Genomic DNA, 17,777 nt, shown 5'->3' on the forward strand with positions numbered 1-17,777 from the left:
TGTACTTGCATAATGGGAAACTGAATATATTATCAAGTCCAGTTTTTCACAGTGCTGGTCCTCATATGGAAGGTACCGGTACAATATCATTATTCTTTGGACTGACACTAGAGAGAGAGAGAGAGAGAGAGAGACTAGAACAGTTTTTTGAATATATTAACAATACCACATATATGTTAGATTTCACTATGACTAAAGGTATAGAACAAGTGAATCATTTAGATATTATGATCACCAAGGATAAAATGAGGAGGGAATTGAATTCTACAATATATAGAAAGCTCACCTATTCCAATATATTACTATATTTTAACAGTTGGCACCCCCTCCATCAGAAAAAAATCCCTAGTTAAGGGCCAATGTGTCCGTTTCGCTCAACTAGTTTCAGATATGGGTGAATTTCAAAATCAAAGTGAAATTCTGAAGAATATGTTGGTCAGAAGGGGGTACCCTGTTACCTTTTTTTAATGCATCTTTAGAGAGATCATACAAAAAAGAATAAGAGGGTATTACACCCCGTTATTAAGATCTAGTATTGCAGCACTAGTGGGTAACAGCAGTAACAGGGATACTGAAAACTTTAGGAATGGATTAGTATTGACATTTATCAAACATTTCTTTGATGTAAGTACCATCATTAAGAAGAACTGGAACATCTTTGAAATAGATCCTGACTACATTAATATAGTGGGGGAAGCCCTACTTATTACATATAAAAAGGATTTATGTTTCAAAAACCTGTTGGAAAGGGTCAAAACCCAGAGCAAAATTATGGTATAATAAAATTTCACAAAAAGTACAGTTGTAGTACAAAGCGTTTGGTGTATCTCACTTTATGTCAAAAGTGCACATGTCTTTATATAGGAAAAACTAAGAACTGTGTTAGAAATAGGGTGTATCAACATCATTACGACATACAGAAGAAGGAACCCAAAAATACCTTATCAGGACATATCCAAAAACATACTGATCATTCTGTTAAGTTCACAGTCATAGACCATGTGGACTTAGGCCAGACGGGTGGGCTGATAGATGACATTTTAAAATTAAAAGAACTGAAGTAGCAGCTTTGGACCAATGCCAAAACCAGGTCTTGCATGGTAGATAAATAAATTGTTAATATTTTTATTTTTTTTATTATTTAGCTGCTTTTATGTCAGTTAGTGTTTTTATCTGTCAAGCTTATATTATTGGATTGTTTAATATATATATATATATATATATATATATATATATATATATATATATATATATATATATATATATATATATATATAATTTATATATAAATACACACACGCACACACACACACACACACTGTTTAATATTTTTTGTTATGGGTGACTATACTGCTTTAAGGAAGCAGTGTTAAATTGGTAACACTCATTATTTAATCAGAACTGATGATATATAAGCTGTATGTTGCTGGGTGTTTTTTTATTTTGAAGAAGTCCTTTCTTTTCAGATGAAAGTGCTAAATAAATATTGAGATGTGGATTTGTATTCCTTGGGATCCTTCTTTTTTGTGTTTTTTCAACAGTTTGTAGGAGTCTATGCATTATATTCTTTGCACTATATTTACGTTTCTATGTTTTTGGTTATTTACTTAGTCTTGCCAAGTCTTTTACTACATTGTTTGTTTATTAATGCTTTTGCATGCATCTATATCATTGGAAAAAAACACATATTTTCTTCTTTGAGAACTTCTGTAATGTTACTTGCTCCTTGTACTGACCCCAGCTATACACCACCGGTAACCATGCTTTCCAGAGAATGGCCTTGTTTACTATGATGGTCTGTGCCTTGTTCTTGAGTCATTGCTTATACATGTTACTTGCCTAGAACTCACCCAAAAGCCATCTAATTTGTTTAGTTACATAGAGTGGAACTGTCTTGTATGCCTTACTAAAATCTAATTAATTCTCACCTACAGCAATTTCTTCCATTAATACCTTGAATACCCTGTTAAATAATTCTATTAGATTGGATTGACATGATATTCCTGATGTGAATCTATGGTAGCTTAGGTCCAGTACCCTGCTGTCTTTTCAGTATGCCAAAATTCTCTTAAGATATGATTCCACAATTTTACCTTCAGCTGATTACTTTGACCGCCTTGAATAAAAACATTTGCCTTCTTCAGTCTTCAGGATTCTTAGCTTCTTCTCTATAATGTGTTGAATTGGATAGTTAGAAGTACACTCTCTTCCAGCCCTAGTTTTGTTAACAATTCTAACTAACATCATTATACCTCATTGCCTTATACGTAGTTTAGTTTCTAAATTTCTTTTACAGACATTTCCTTTGTGAGAGTGCTGGAACAGGCTCCATTTGTCTGACCGCCTCTGTTAACTAGATATGATAAATGTACCTTCCCCCAAAATACTTGGAAGTATTAATTTAGTATCCCATCTGTTTACAGCATCCCTTTCATTTTTGAGAGTCGTACAAGTTATTTTAACAGTATGGCTCATAGTGCAAGCTGACCCACTGTCTAAGAGAACATTGCAGAAATGCTTTCTGCTATAGGAAAATTTGATTTACCTTTAGTGTACTAATTCATTTCAGTCTTGGCCCATCAGCTTATGTTGCCTTCCCTATACAATCTATACCAGTTTATATGTCTGTCCTTTCTCTGTCAGCCTATACATGCACATGTAGTTTTTAAACCTTGTGTATATGCCATACTGTCTTTTCTAGATACTGATAATATTATAAAGATTGGTTAATTAAGGTCTCAATTTAGGCATAGTAAAGGTGTATCAAAACCAATCCATTCACTATAGTTCTCTAAGCAGTCTCCTCCAGACACAAGCATTTATTTCACTCATCATCACCTACTTCCAGGATGTAGCAGGTAAAAGTGGAGCTGTCCGACACATGAGCATTATTTAAAAATTACATCCAGGAAAGGATGGTGAAGGTAACCTGACCAAGACTTTAGCATTAATTAACAATTTCACAGTCAAGAGGAAAGTGGGAGGGAAGGCTATCCCAAACACGAAAAAAAAAACTTTAGCTCTTGGGTAGGGAAAGGGAATGGGGGGGGCAGTTTAGACATGGCAACTATCTGTACTTAGACCTTGATTTGGGAAGGTGGGGGAGAGAGACAGAGAGGTCTAACCTAGACATGAGGTTCAATATAAACTATTATGGGGGGATTGGTAGGATAGACTATCCAAGACCTGAGAGTTTGTATACAGTATTACAAGTGTGGGAAGGGTGAACTACGTTAGTTATGAGAGCTAGCATACAGCTTATAACTGAGGGTGGACAGAGGGTATCCACTATACAAGCATAATTATACCTGTTCAGCTGAAAGATTGGCATGCCTCCGACATAAACATGGTGTTGTACTGACAGGTGTGGAACACTGGAGGGTTATATTTAAATAGCCGAGAAGATAGATGGGAGATGTACTGGTTATGAGACACTATGCTGAGGGAGCACTGTTATGCGTTTTGGTTGACAATGCCAGTTGGTAATTTAAAAGAGGTTGAGGCTTCCACTGTGCCACTAGGGACAAGTATTTACTGATGTGTTTTCTATGAGTAGATGCGAGTTTTAGGTCAACAAATGATTCAGGTACACTGAAATGTTTAAAACCTCTGAAGGTCACAGTCCTAAGCAGCAGCACAAAAACATTTTTTTGGTTGGGGACATGCTGTTCCTGCACTCCTCATGTTATTTGATAACAATTTGTGGCATTTTGATGAAAAAGGACATACTAGGCATATCATACATGAGATAAGTAGAATAAATTGATGAGAGACAAGAAGGAATATTATTGACAATAGAACTTCAGGAAACTGACAACAATTCTAAGCCTGTAGAGTTGTTAATAACATTGAAAGTAATGCAAATACATGAGAAAGATTTCAAATTATTTTGTCATCTATTTATTTATTTGACATTTGTTTATCAGGAAAGGCTGACTGGGCAAGAAAGTGCCTATTTTCAGCTGAGGCCTGGGGAGAGAAGCTCTACATGTGAAGAAATCTTTCAGAAAGTGAATGGGTTACATAGGGAGAAGGCATGGGATTTTAAAAAGATTTTAACAGAGTTGGACCTTAAGCCTTTTATTTATTTATTTATTTTTTGCTTACTGTATAAACAGAATTGTTAAAAAAGTTATAGGGTTACCAGGAAACAAAAAGAGTGTCACAACATGGTGGCCTTGATGGTCTCCTGGATGTAAGTTTGGAACATCGCTCCTCTGCTCGAAATAAAGAACACCACAGTCTACAATCATGACTTTAAGATTCCCTTCTTTAACCAGCTGTACTACATGAAGATTTGACTGAAATTCTACTAACCCATTTTAAACTTCCAAACAGGTAAAGAAGTTACAACCATCAGATCGCCAACACCACTAACCAAGGGTACTGAAGGTTAAAGTAGATCAAAGGCACAGATCAAAAGGGTGGGCATGCTCAAGTAAAAAAATATTTTTTCCATTTCTAGTCACTCTATGAGGAAATGAGGAGAGAGTGTGTTCCAGCCACCACAATAATCAAAGTGGGACAACACTACTAGATCTTTATTAGCTTATACATATTATAAAAGACCATCTAAATTAAAAAAAAGACTATATAATTATGTGTCTTACTTGTAGAGGAAGCTGTAGATGACTCTTATACAATAAGAAATTGAATAAAAGGAATCAATAAGAGAATGAGAAAAAGGTGTATTTGAAAGCAAATGTGGGTGAAGGGGTAAAATGGAGGAAAACATGTAGAATGTGAAACAAGCAAGAGAAGTATATAAGACATGTTTTTTGCAACTTTATTTTTACATTTTATTCTTAATTTTGATGTAGTTTGGTTTTAATTTGCTCTATGAGTTATAATATAGTAGTATAAATATCACCTTGTGTGAAAAAAAAAAAATAAAAGTGAAGAGGCTACCAGTCTAGTGGGACTAACCCAGTCAACAAAGGATAAATAAAAATAAAATAAGGATAGCAGCAGCCTGATCCAATGCAGACCCTTTTCAGGCACAGCAGTGGAGTCACAGAAGAACTTGGAAAAGTAGTTCAATAGTAAAGCAATTGACAAAACAAGGGCTGGGATTCAGAAAGGGCTACTAGCAGCAGTAAGTCCTAACATGGGCAGCCAACCACTGGTAGATGCCTTTTCTGATTCAGAGACAAGCCCAGCACAGTTATTCTACATGGTTGGTAGAATCACTGTTGTGGGCTGATTCCACAGCCATGCTACATAATAATAAGGCATTCTGGAGACGATCTCATATTATTTAGCCATGTTCTCTCCCACAGAAATCCCACAGAAATGTCTGCGGCTATGCAGTTTAGCATGGCCAGTCATGTTAATGAACATGGCCACATTATAGTGGTCCATCATTATAGTCAGTGGTAGAGACCACATTGCAGGTAAGGTTACTAAGAAGCAATAGAGTGGTAGTGATGTGAGTGTGTGTGTGTGTGTGTATGTGTGTGTGTGTGTGTGTGTGTGTGTGTGTGTGTGTGTGTGTGTGTGTGTGTGTGTGTGTGTGCCCGTGTGTGCGTGTGCCAGAATCTGTGTTCATGTCTGCAGCTGTGTGATAGGTTTCAAATGAATGTGTGTGTGTGTGTGTGTGTGTGTGTGTGTGTGTGTGTGTGTGTGTGTGTGTGTGTGTGTGTGTGTGTGTTTTTATGGGTGAATGAGTGAGTAAGGCCATGAGTGTTTTCAAGTAGGTGGGCGGGCATTTCATGCTGACTGAATGCTTGTGTGTATATGTGTGTGTGTGTGTGTGTGTGTGTGTGTGTGTGTGTGTGTGTGTGTGTGTGTGTGTGTGTGCATGTGTGTGTGTGTGTGTGTGTGTGTGTGTGTGTGTGTGTGTGTGTGTGTGTGTGTGCGTGTGTGTGTGTGAGAGATTAATATGGGGGGGGGGTCTTGTGCCAGCATAATGTCTGGGCTACCTGTGTTAAGTGGTAAGTATTGGAAACAGGTGCTGTTTAGTACTGATGGTACTTATGTGTGATTCAGAGATATGCAAATTAGCAGATACTGAGGTCTTCCTCATTACAGCTTAACATGTCTTTGAATCATATTCTTCGTGATCATGTTAACTGCAACTTTGGCTATTGCAGTTTATATTAATGCAAGAATTTTCTAAGGATTGTCCAGAGATTGGATGATACTTCAAGACTGCAACATCCCCTTATTCTGTGTCAGTGTCAGTACTGTAACATAAATCCAAACAACTGGTATGGGTAAGGCTAGAACTCATAGTCTTCTGATCTTCTCAGTATCAGAGGCAACTGTACTACCTACTATACTAAAGCATTCACTTCCTGTGCTCACAATACCACACCCAGCAATCACACTCCCTAGTGAACTAATGTATTCACTTCCCCTGTTCACAATACCACACCCAACAACCATACTACCTACTCAACTAAACTAGTCACTTCCTGAGCTCACAATACCATACCCAGCAACCACGCTACCTATTGAATGAAAGCATTGACTTCCTGTGCTCACAATACCATGCCTGGTAACCATACTACCTCCAAACTAAACTATTCACTTCCTATTCTCACAATACCACACCCGGCAACCATACTACCTACTGAGCTAAAGCATTCACTTCCTGTGCTCACAATACCACACCCTTCAATGTGGTATTTCTTCCTCAGGGATCGGAGACATCTATTGTCTATGAAGACTTGATCCCAGCTAGGGTATGGAGACAGAATACCCTAATTATGACATGAATGCATGAGATACTGTATTATAGCTACCGTGACATAGGTGACTACCCATCTGACTAGGGAACTATTAATGTGACACCATGTTTTGCTACATCACTTTTCTTTAACATTTAAAACATTGTTGGATTTCCCCTGTCAATATATCATTTGTATGCTTCCTTCATGTCTGACAGCTATCAGCCCCCTTCCACTGGTTCTGAGTCTATTCATTCCCTGGGGTGCAAGAACTAGACAAGAAAGGAGTTTAGCCCACTATCCCCCATCAATCTGCAGTCTTTTTACTTGCAATGTCTTGCCTTGTTCTACTGATCTGTGGCTGCACAGTGATCCATCCCCAACACTGCAGATATCCGGGTTTTGAGACAGAACCTAATTGTTCCCAGGTGTGTGATCTACAATGTACCTTACTGTAATTCAAAGCATACAAGTGAGGGCAGGGATTTTACCTAATTCAAGTCCATAATCCTACCACTGGTTGATTTCACATGCACTCTGCCAAAGGTAGGGGTGCTTAATACCATCCTGTGACATATAAATGCACACTTCCACACATACGGCAACTTCTGGCTGTGTACTGCTTGTGACACCCAGGCATGTACGTGACCTGCACTGCTCCTGCAGCGACTTCTTCATCTGCTAAATGGCAGCACACCATCAAATTGAATTGCCTTCCCCCCACCCACTAAGATGTGGAGGCCAGTGAAAATACTCATTTGACTCTCTCTCTTGACCAACTTCTCCAGTGTCTGAATCACTGTTTAGTCCTGAGTTGCCTGCACTATGGTCAGGACTTTATAACTATTAATCACAGAGCTGACCTTCCATGATATCATTTTGACGGTGTGGCTATATGCTAGAAATCTATTAAGAATCTAGAAAAAATATACTATTGCATTTTTACAAAATACATATTAGCTTCAATATGTAAAGCAGAACTGGCAAATGAAATTTAATGTAAGACAAAAAGGTGAGTGGATATTTGTCTGAATTATAAGAATGAAATTCCATGTTATGTCAAGTATGTCCTAACGATAAGAAGACACTGACAATAACAAAAGGCAAGTATGGCTTAGCATGTAGAGCATGTAGCCTGGAAAAAATGGTTATAAATATATTCTGCAATTGGAACATAAACGTTATTGATATTTTGTCTGGAAGTCTTCTTTAGTAAGAAGCAGAAAGATAAAAAAGCAAGTTAACCACGCAATTACTAATGAAGGCTTTTGGTAACTTTGACATCCAGTCAATATCCCACCGAACTGTCACCAATATGTGAAGTCCTTTACTATCCTTGTTCAGTAACTAAGGAACTTCAATCCTCATTACTGACTCCAATGTGAGGCCATCACTTAAACAGGAGTAATATTTCACAAAATCTGCCACATAACAAAAACACTCAGGTCACTCCACGGCAAGTACAAGTATGACACAGTCATTGTCCATGCTGGTGTGAACGACTTGAGACGTACCTCCCTAGACTACATGAAAAGAGACATAGAGGAGCTCTCTGATTATGTAGCCCAGGCAGGTATGACCCTGACCCTGAGCAGTATCCTTCCTTCACCACGAATGATGCCACAATATAGTGACAAGATGATCAGCTTTAACAATTGGCTTAATTTCTGGTGTCATTCAAAGGGGATCCAGTGTCTGTCTGCTTGGGATGACATGCTTGACAAGCCACGCTGCTTGCAAGGACGGCTTGCACCTGTCACCCTGGGATTCGGATATTGGCTAAGGCTCTTGCCAACCCATAGTGCCTTTTTTAGGCAAGGCTCAAATTCTAAACCTACCACCCTAGAAAACAAAAACGGGAAGAAACTAAGGGTAATGCTGCTCAATGCCAGAAGTCTAAATCTCAAAATGCACGCACTTGAGGCCCTTCTCAGTATGGAGAACATCGATGTCTGTGCTGTGACTGAAACCTGGTTCAAGGCTCCTGAGAGCACCCCGGCACTATCAGGTTTTACCTCATATCATGCGTTCCGGCCCCAAAACCCAGACCATACCACAAAAGGAGGGGGTGTATCCATATTCATCAAGGATACCCACACCTCCAGGTTGGTGGCTACGCACAAAGCACTGGAAACCATCCAGGTGCAATTAACCATAGGCAAAACTGCTCTACAATTTGTAGCATGCTACAGGCCACCCTCTCAAACTCAGGAAACCCACACAGCCTTCCTGAAGACACTGGAGGGTATAAATGTATCACCATACACCATCATATTGGGCGACTTCAACTACCCGAATATAGACTGGGAACACTACTCAAGCCCCAACTTTCTAGCCCAAAGGTTCATGGAGTTCATAAATTCAAATGCCATGGAACAACTAGTCACCGTCCCCACAAGAGGAGAAAATATACTAGATCTCATCATCACAAACATGGGGACAAAATGCTCCACACGGAAGTATATCCTCTTTGGTGAGATCAGATCATAAACTAATCTCACTAGAAATCCACATCCCGCCCCCACCCCAAATAAAAAAGACCACAGTGAAGAACTTCTCTAAAGCAAACTTCACACTACTCAAGACAGGTGTGGTATCCTTCAAGGCCCCCGAGCCAATGGAAACCACAACCCAATCTGTGGAAGCCCTTACAAATGCCTTCTATGAACACCTTCAGGACTGCATGGATCAGGCAAGCCCAAATAAAACCAAGACTCTTTCCACCAAGGGCAAACGTCCAGCCTGGTGGACCCCAGCCATAAACAAACTTTACAATAAGAGGAGAAAGCTATTACATGATAGAGAAAAATCCCAAAAAGGGAAGGCATCTTTGATCAGTACTAGCAAGAAACTACGATCCCTCATAAAATCATCCAAGGCAAACTTTGAGAAAAAAATTGCCATAGATTCAAAAGACAATCATAAGGCCTTCTTCAGCTATATCAGAAACCTGGGTGGAAACTCCCAGATAAGATCAGAATTAGTCCAAAATGATACAAAAATCACTGAACCCACAGACATTGCCAACATACTGGCAGACAGGTTCAGCGCAAACTTCACCCCCCTCTCCCCCCCAAAAGGAGAGATAACTATCCCAACAGAGTGTAGCCTCCCAGACATCTCAAATGCGCAGGTGAAAGCTGCTCTCTCTAAAGCTAAAAACACAGCATCAATGGGACCAGATGGTGTCCCCGGCTGTGTGCTACATGAACTCAATGAAGAACTAAACCCGCACATAAGGCAGCTGTTTAATCTTAGCCTTACCACAGGACATGTGCCCAAGGAGTGGCGTACGGCAACTGTGGTCCCACTCCACAAAGGCGGTGCCTCTACGGACCCTGGTAATTACCACCCCATAAGCTTAACAAGCCTGGTCTGCAAAGCTATGGAGAGGATCATAATGGAACTCATAAACAAGGACATAGGGGACTTGCAGACCTTGGACCCAACCCAGTTTGGCTTTGTCAAGGGCAGATCTTGCCTTTTGAACTTGGTCGACTTCTTCGAAACAGTTACCAAGGCCATTGATGAGGGAAAGGCAGTCCATACAGCCTACCTTGACCTTGCAAAAGCTTTCGACACAATACCCCACTCGGGTATCATAGAGAAACTTACCAGCTTAAATGTAAACCCATATGTCACAAGATGGGTTGCAAACTGGCTAAAGGACAGAACCCGCAGGGTTAGAGTTGCTGGAGCCATGTTTGACTCCAAGCCGGTTACAAGTGGTGTCCCACAGGGCTCAGTCCTTGGCCCCCTATTGTTCGGCATCTACTTCTCAGAAGTACAGGCAAACATAGGAGGACTATGGCTGACAAAGTTTGCGGATGACTGCAAACTGGGTGCCATAGTGGATAGTACATCGGACACAGACATCCTTCAGAGGGGTCTCACGGAAACTGATAGCTGGTGCCAGAGCCATGGCCTGAAGTTAAACGCAAAAAAAGTGTATAGTCATACCCTTCGGGAAAAACAAGGTAACCCCAAGCTACCATATAGATGGCAACCCACTAAGCACAGAAGAGGTTATCAGGGACCTGGGTACCCAGGTTGACAGTGGCCTCTCGTTTGACACTCACGTTGCTAAAGTGGTTCGAAAGACCTTCTACATTGCCCATCTGATCATGAAGGGATTCACATCCAGATCAAGTGAGGTCATTGTTCCCCTGTACTCTTCACTTATCAGACCAATGATCGAGTACAATGCCCCATTCGGGATGTATCTCACCCGACACCTGCAGCAATTGGAGAGACCCCAAAAGTTCCTCACCAAAAGGATAAAGGGACTCCAAAACCTGTCATATACTGCCAGACTGAAGAAACTCCAACTCTATTCAGTTGCATACCGTCTGCTCAGAGGTGACCTGTGCCTGACATACAAGGCCATGACCAACCCGGAATTAATGGACATGCTCCACCTCAAAAAATCCAAATCCACCAGAACCACTAGAGCAAGTGACTTAAACCTTAGCACGGATATAAATAGGACGTGCTGGAGGTATAGATTTATCACCCAGAGGCTCCCCATACTGTTGAATAAAATCCCGGTCCATGTGAGGCAGAGCACCTCACTGGCTCTGTTCAAGAGAAATCTTGACCGGTGGATGGGAGATCATAGGTTTACCCCGGGAATCATCTCTGTGTCACTGCTGGACAGAGGCACAACAAACTAATGGGCACATTATTTCTAACATAAGGGGTGGTGTAAGCCACATAACTTTGGGCTAGGCTTATAAATGCCTTAGGGCAGATAGCCTAGTATAAACCTATGAACCTATGAACCTAATTTCCCCTAAGAGCATAACAAGAACATGCTCTACAACCTGGGGCTGGACTGTATACTTCTGTCCACCCCTAATGTAACTCCTTATTACATACTCCAGAGCAATGTGCCCCAGTTTAAGACCTCTGATACACTCACACTTAAAAAAAAATAAATCTCACACATCCAAACATTTCTGGGAAAGCCTGACACAGATTTCCAGCTGTGTCCTTTCCCCAACATAATAATACGGTAACAGCCTGCCACCAATCAGAGTGTCTACATGCCCTTTTTAAAGGAGTATCCAATTATTAAAATTAGATATCAAAACAAATAAGCAGCCAGGCTCTTGGAGTGGCCCGGGAATTATAAAAGCAGGTATAAGTACTCACAAATCACTAAAGAATATACTGACTGACCAGCAAAAATATAAGATAATAAAAATATTTAATAATGAGCAAAATAATTAAAATGTAAAATAGTAGTTTTAATAAATGAACATAATTCAATCACCAAGAAAAATGAAATTAATACTGAAGGACAGAAATCCAACATTTAGAAAAACTCTGTCTAATTAGCTATAATTTCCTATCTGACTAAAGAACACTGTCCCTGATCTAAACTAGATATTACAACAGAGCAAAGGCAGGCTTACAGTTCTTGGTGAGTCCTTTGGGTATCCACTACTCAGTACAATAACACATCTATGAACTGTGAACATAGCTCAACTGTGAACTGAACTCAACTCAACTATGAACACAACTGAACTCACTCAGCTCAACTGTTTAAACTGTTTGCAGGCTCTTTTTATAAACTCTTTAACTATCTTAACTGTTCCAGTTCTCATTTTCATTTCACTCTTTGAAAATCAACAAACACCTGTCTTTCAGTCTCTGACAGTAAACATAGAGCATCTGAACATTCTGATGGAATCATTTGTAGATCAGCTAACTCTGAGACAGCCTGCATTTAGAATCTCCTGTACAAACGTGCACAGTTAGACATGTAACAGAACACTGTTCAACTTTTTTAAACATTCTGTATAGAATATTAATCAACATACAAGAACTTATTTACAATACCATAGCTAGTCATGCTGGCATATATCACACACATCAGTCTGAAATCATGTACAAAACATCAGTCAGACATGCTAGCAAAGATGACAGTGTATAATTTCTTCATATTATCAATGGCATTTTTAATCTTTATAATACTTACATTCTATTTACAATGTTTGGGCAATAATTTCATCTTGGTTTACTACTTTCAGTATTATTCAGACTGGATATGTAACAGTTTTAGTTAGGTCAACTACATCAGTATGAAGGTGGGTATTACCAAATCATATAGCCATTGTTTATAGCCTATACAGTTAATTGGGACACTTACCTGAACAAAGCTGAACCGGTGAGGCCTTAGTTTAAACCTGGCCATTGAACCTTTAAATCCTAGTTTTTCTGTAGCAGCTAAGGTAGCTTTTAAGAGTTTGGGGGTCTCTGGTCTTGGAGGAATTATATGCTTTAGTCCTTTCTGCGCCTCCTTGTGCTCTGTTGGCTTCTTGTCCTTAGTCAGCATTTTCCTGCAAGTGAATAAAATTAGGAGTTTGTAATTCACAAATGTATTCATATATACTGCACTTTTTTCATAAAACAGTACCAGACATTCCTTATATCCAAGGCCCTTGCATACAGAATACCTGTTTGTGAATCTGAAACTCATTTTCAGAATAGTGACATACTTTATGCAAGGCATGAAGAGTGTTCTTGCAGTTAGAAGCTGATGTCTGTACCAATAATAGTACTATTCTGTTATTTGGATGGCACTAACACTGTCTTAGTGGATTATGAATGACATCACTTCAGCAAATTATAGAATACCATGAAACACACAAGGGGTACTATAACAGCTCAAGTGAAGGAGACACTCTCTTGAGACGCCAATATTAACCTTTCATCTTTTGGTTTGAATTTGTCTCTCCTTAACCATTCCTGCATTTGATCCTGATCAACATGAGGTTCTTCCAGAAGCTTTCCATACTAGCAATTCTATTTATGCATTTTTCCACATTTCTTGCCTTCTCATCTGATCCTTCACCATATATTCTTTCTTTTGTTTTTTGGCACATTCAGTTGCTGCCTGATTTCTATCTACTTCTGGTTTGATTTCCATTCCTGCTTGACACTGATATGCTTCTGCTAGGCTAAACAGGGAAGTCATCTTAGATTTATTCTCCTCGTGTTTCAAACCTTTCACTAAATTTGGGTCTTGTAAGGTCAACAGATATGCGTGCAGTCCCACAATTGCAGATCTATACATGTAATCAATTTCAAGGAGGCCCATACCTTCTTCGGAACAGGGAATATATAATCTTGGTATGCACTGATTTTTATAAATCATTCGGTGAGCATGAAACATCCTTCTTGTTTTCCTGTCTAATCTATCCAACATGTGTTTGGGCCTGTCAAGCACTCCAAAACTGTAAGTTAGGACAGGAAGAGCAAATTGGTTTGTAGCCTAAATATTGTTCCTAGATGTCAAAGCTGTTTTCAGGATTAATTTAAGTCTTCTAAAATATTCCTTTCTAAGTTTTATTTGCATTTGGTGATATGTTATTGTTGATCCTTCATCAGCTCCCAAATATTTATACCCTCCCTCTTGCTCAAGTTCTTTTATATCACATTCTTGTCCCAAACTGATGTTTTCTTGGTGCTGCAGTTTTCTTGCTTTAAAGGTTGCTTTTGCACATTTATCAAGACCAAATGACATTCTTATATCATCTGAAAAAGTCTTGACTACTTGCAGTTGTGCTTTCAGTTCCTCATCTGATGAGCTATACAATTTTAAATCATTGACAAAGAGAAGATTTGAGGTCTTTACACTGTTTTCTAGGAGCCAAATTATAGTCATGGCCTAATCTGTTAAGTTGACTGCTTAAAGGGTTAAGGGCAAGACAGACTAGCAGGGGAGTCACCCTGGAATATCCCCGTTTGAATTTTTATCCCTGGAATAATAATTCCTTAATTGCAAAGTGGTCTGCCACGGTTTCATGGTCACTTTAATGTAATTGATCAGTGTAGGGTGTATCGTATACATTTTCTGCACTCTTTAATCCATGAATGTGGGATACTATCAAATGCTTTTTTATAGTCAATCTATGCCATACTTAGATTCTTCCCCTTTTTACAGTTCTTGATTATGAGTTTGTTTAACAGCAGATGATCCTTTGTTCCATATGACTTGCTTTTATTACCCTTTTGTTCTATTGCCATGATTGAATTTTCTTCTAACTGACTATAAACTCTGTCGGCATCAGTTCTTGTGTATAGTTTAGACGTCTTTGGAAGGCAAGGTATTGGTCTATAATTTTTAGGATAACTTGCAGGTTAACTCTTAAGTAGGAGCACTGTTTTTCCTGATGTTAACCTGGTTGGTGTCTGTTTGGGGTAAGCATATAAATAGTTCTTACTCATGGCTAAATCTCTGTGCAAAGATGTTAATACCTTTAACCAGAAATTAGGTACTGCATCTGGGCCTGGGGTTTTTCAATTGGAGGCCTTTCTTAACTTTATCTCAATCTCTCTGGCTGTTGCTTCATCCCATTTCATATCCCATACCTTTGACCTTCTTATTCTTTCTTTTACTTCTTCTATCCATTTAGCAATTTTGTTGTGTTCCATGGGATCTACATAGATTTTTCTAAAATGTATCTATTTCTTCTTTTTTTGGGTGGTCTTTCAATTCCTTTTACCTTGTTTCCCAATTCTGTACAGAACTTTATAGGGTCATCAATATGTTGCTTATTTTGTACTTTTCCTTTATATTTATCTATGTATCTTCTAAATTTTTCTGCCTGTGCTGAGGTTTTTAGTTTATTATTTGCAATAATGCAAGATAGATCCTGATCCGTTATAATAATGCGCATTGCTTTTATCACGTCTATCTTTCTGAGTATTTTTGTTGATCTGTTCCCCTTTCTATACTCTTCTAACAGTGACACTTCTTGTCTTAATTGATGTATAGTTTTTTTATACAATGTAGGTGGCTTGATTGCCTCTATGAGCTGGCTGGAGAGGGTGGGAGCAAGCAGTCTCTGCCAGCTTATACATCCTGATATCAAAGATGTGTTTCCTGATCACTGTATAGCTGGCACCTAGCAGGAGCCCTGGGTGTTACAGCTAGTCATGTCTGAGCCTGTTAAACCCATGCTGTCCGAGTGCATTTACATACCTCTCAGATGTCCTGATTGTCATAGAATGTCTAGATTTTTGCCTTACATTTTTGGTCTGTTTTCATAATTTTATTTGGTTTCCTGTACAACCATTGATGACTGAATTCAAAAATAATGACAGACACGAGTTTCAGACTTCATACCCTTCAGAAAATTCATGATAATGCAAAACCTGATATTCTATCAAATTTCTAAGTTTATAATAGCAATATTTAAAAAAAGTCTCTATTTCTGGGCCTTTGTAACTCCCCCATTACTTATGGTTTTGTCCAGATTTGTTGCACTAAGAGTTTGAGAGGTATGTGCATTTCTATGTGTATGCTGGGAAATACCAACACACAGAAGCACACTTCCACATGGAAACAGTGACAGTAGAGCTGGGAAGTGTTGTCAAGTTGGGATGCATGTGATCCAAGAGGGAGAGGACAGGCCACATGACAGGACCAGCAAGCTGGCTCATTACCTACCACCTGACTCTCACTGGGGAAAGTTGGGGTGCATCCCATCCCCCTGTAATATACTGAATAATTTGGTATAGGTAGATGAGCCACTGGATAAAGTCCTGCAAAGAGCAAAAAATGCTACACAGTCAGAAACAACTAAGATGAAAAGAGAACAACCTGGGACACACCACTTGAGCAAAATCTTACTGAGTATGGAAGGTCTAAGGAACAGATGTAGAACAAAAATTACTGAGTTTGAGTTATAAACAATTAAGCTTTTGGAAATTTTGACTTTAATCCTGGGGATATTTCATATATATATATATATATATATATATATATATATATATATATATATATAGGAAATAACACTTACTGGAGAATAACATATGTTTTTATATATAGTGCAACAAGCCAGAGAAGCCAGAGAAACATATACCTGCAGATACTACTTGAATGCCCTGAGAATCGGGGCAGAATAGATTCCCTAGGCTTGGAATAAATCTTCGTAATATTGTTCCAGCAACCTTACTCTGTATAATCCTGAAAGTACTCACGTGGGTTAAAATCATTAAAAACAAAGTGAGACATTATTATATTATATTTTTTCTTTCATTTCAGATGCTTCCTGGAAGGCATATGCAAAATAATAACGTTGCAAGGCTCATATGTTAATATTCAGATCATACCAACTGATGCGGGGGTAACAGGACTAAATAAGAGTTGTTTACTATATAAGACAGATATAATAAAGAAGATTATAAAGCGAGTTCTTTGAGTAGCACATTTTTGATAACTGTCTTGATTTGGGTGAACCTTTATTAAGATGAAGTCTGTTTTCTGTAATAGAAGGACTAATGCTGCAGGTGTTAAGACCACATTACTTAGGAGGTACAGTTTTTTCCAGGCTGTTCCCATCTTGCACCACTGGTGCCTTCTCTCAATAAATCTTACTTGATGTTCATCTGTAAGGTGGAAAGAAATAGCCACAGATATATTATTATCTTGTGAATTATACAATAAAGGATCATTACTATCAAAATGAGTGTACTGATTGGAGAGCCCAACCCGAGTGTCCCTTGTAAATTGAGCATATATGAGTAAAAAAAATACCATTGAGCAGCGAGACTTTCTATTGGTATATGCTGGATAACAGCACTGTAACCCTCTTTTTCTGGGGATAGAGTAAAAATGAGAAAAATCAGGTATGTTTTGCAAAAGTGAAGTAATAGAAATGTCCCTGATTTTCCTCACATTTATGTGCTGGCAGTTGTAAAATTTTTTATTATTTTTTTTTTAATAGTGAAAAAGAAAAAAAGCAGGAACAGAGATATTCTTTTTTTTCCATTGCTTCCCTTGCTTTGCACTGATGTACTTTGTAAGGATGGGAAAGTAACTCCTGTACACATGAACAGTATGTCAAAAAACAGAAGACAACATGGAAGAAGACTAAAGTGCTGTTATACAAACACTTTATTTAAGAACTATGTAGGGCAGAAAATGTTAATATTGTAGTTAAGAGGTGAGGTATAAAGTAGCTTCAGAGCGAATTATATATATTCATATATGGTTATCATAAGGTTTATATTTGAAGTACAAGGGTTGGGAGTGAGGAGTGTCACAAAACTATGTATATGATCGGGAGATGCTAGTAAAACTATTCAGGTATT

General features: G+C 38.7%; 1 protein-coding gene across 2 annotated transcripts in view; it reads right to left on the reverse strand.

Annotated features, from left to right (window-relative positions):
• The window catches only part of CNGB1 (cyclic nucleotide gated channel subunit beta 1), a 734,247-nt gene that overhangs the window by 4,516 nt on the left and 711,954 nt on the right, over positions 1 to 17,777 (reverse strand). For both annotated transcript variants that reach the window (XM_044081527.1, XM_044081526.1), the window contains exon 20: positions 12,826 to 13,015. In XM_044081527.1, the coding sequence (XP_043937462.1) occupies positions 12,826 to 13,015 (190 nt within the window). The remainder of the gene's footprint in view (positions 1 to 12,825; positions 13,016 to 17,777) is intronic.

Source organism: Protopterus annectens, chromosome 8.part0 (genome assembly GCF_019279795.1).
Source record: "Protopterus annectens isolate FY-2018-M chromosome 8.part0, PAN1.0, whole genome shotgun sequence".
NCBI classification, from domain to species: Eukaryota; Metazoa; Chordata; order Ceratodontiformes; family Protopteridae; genus Protopterus; species Protopterus annectens.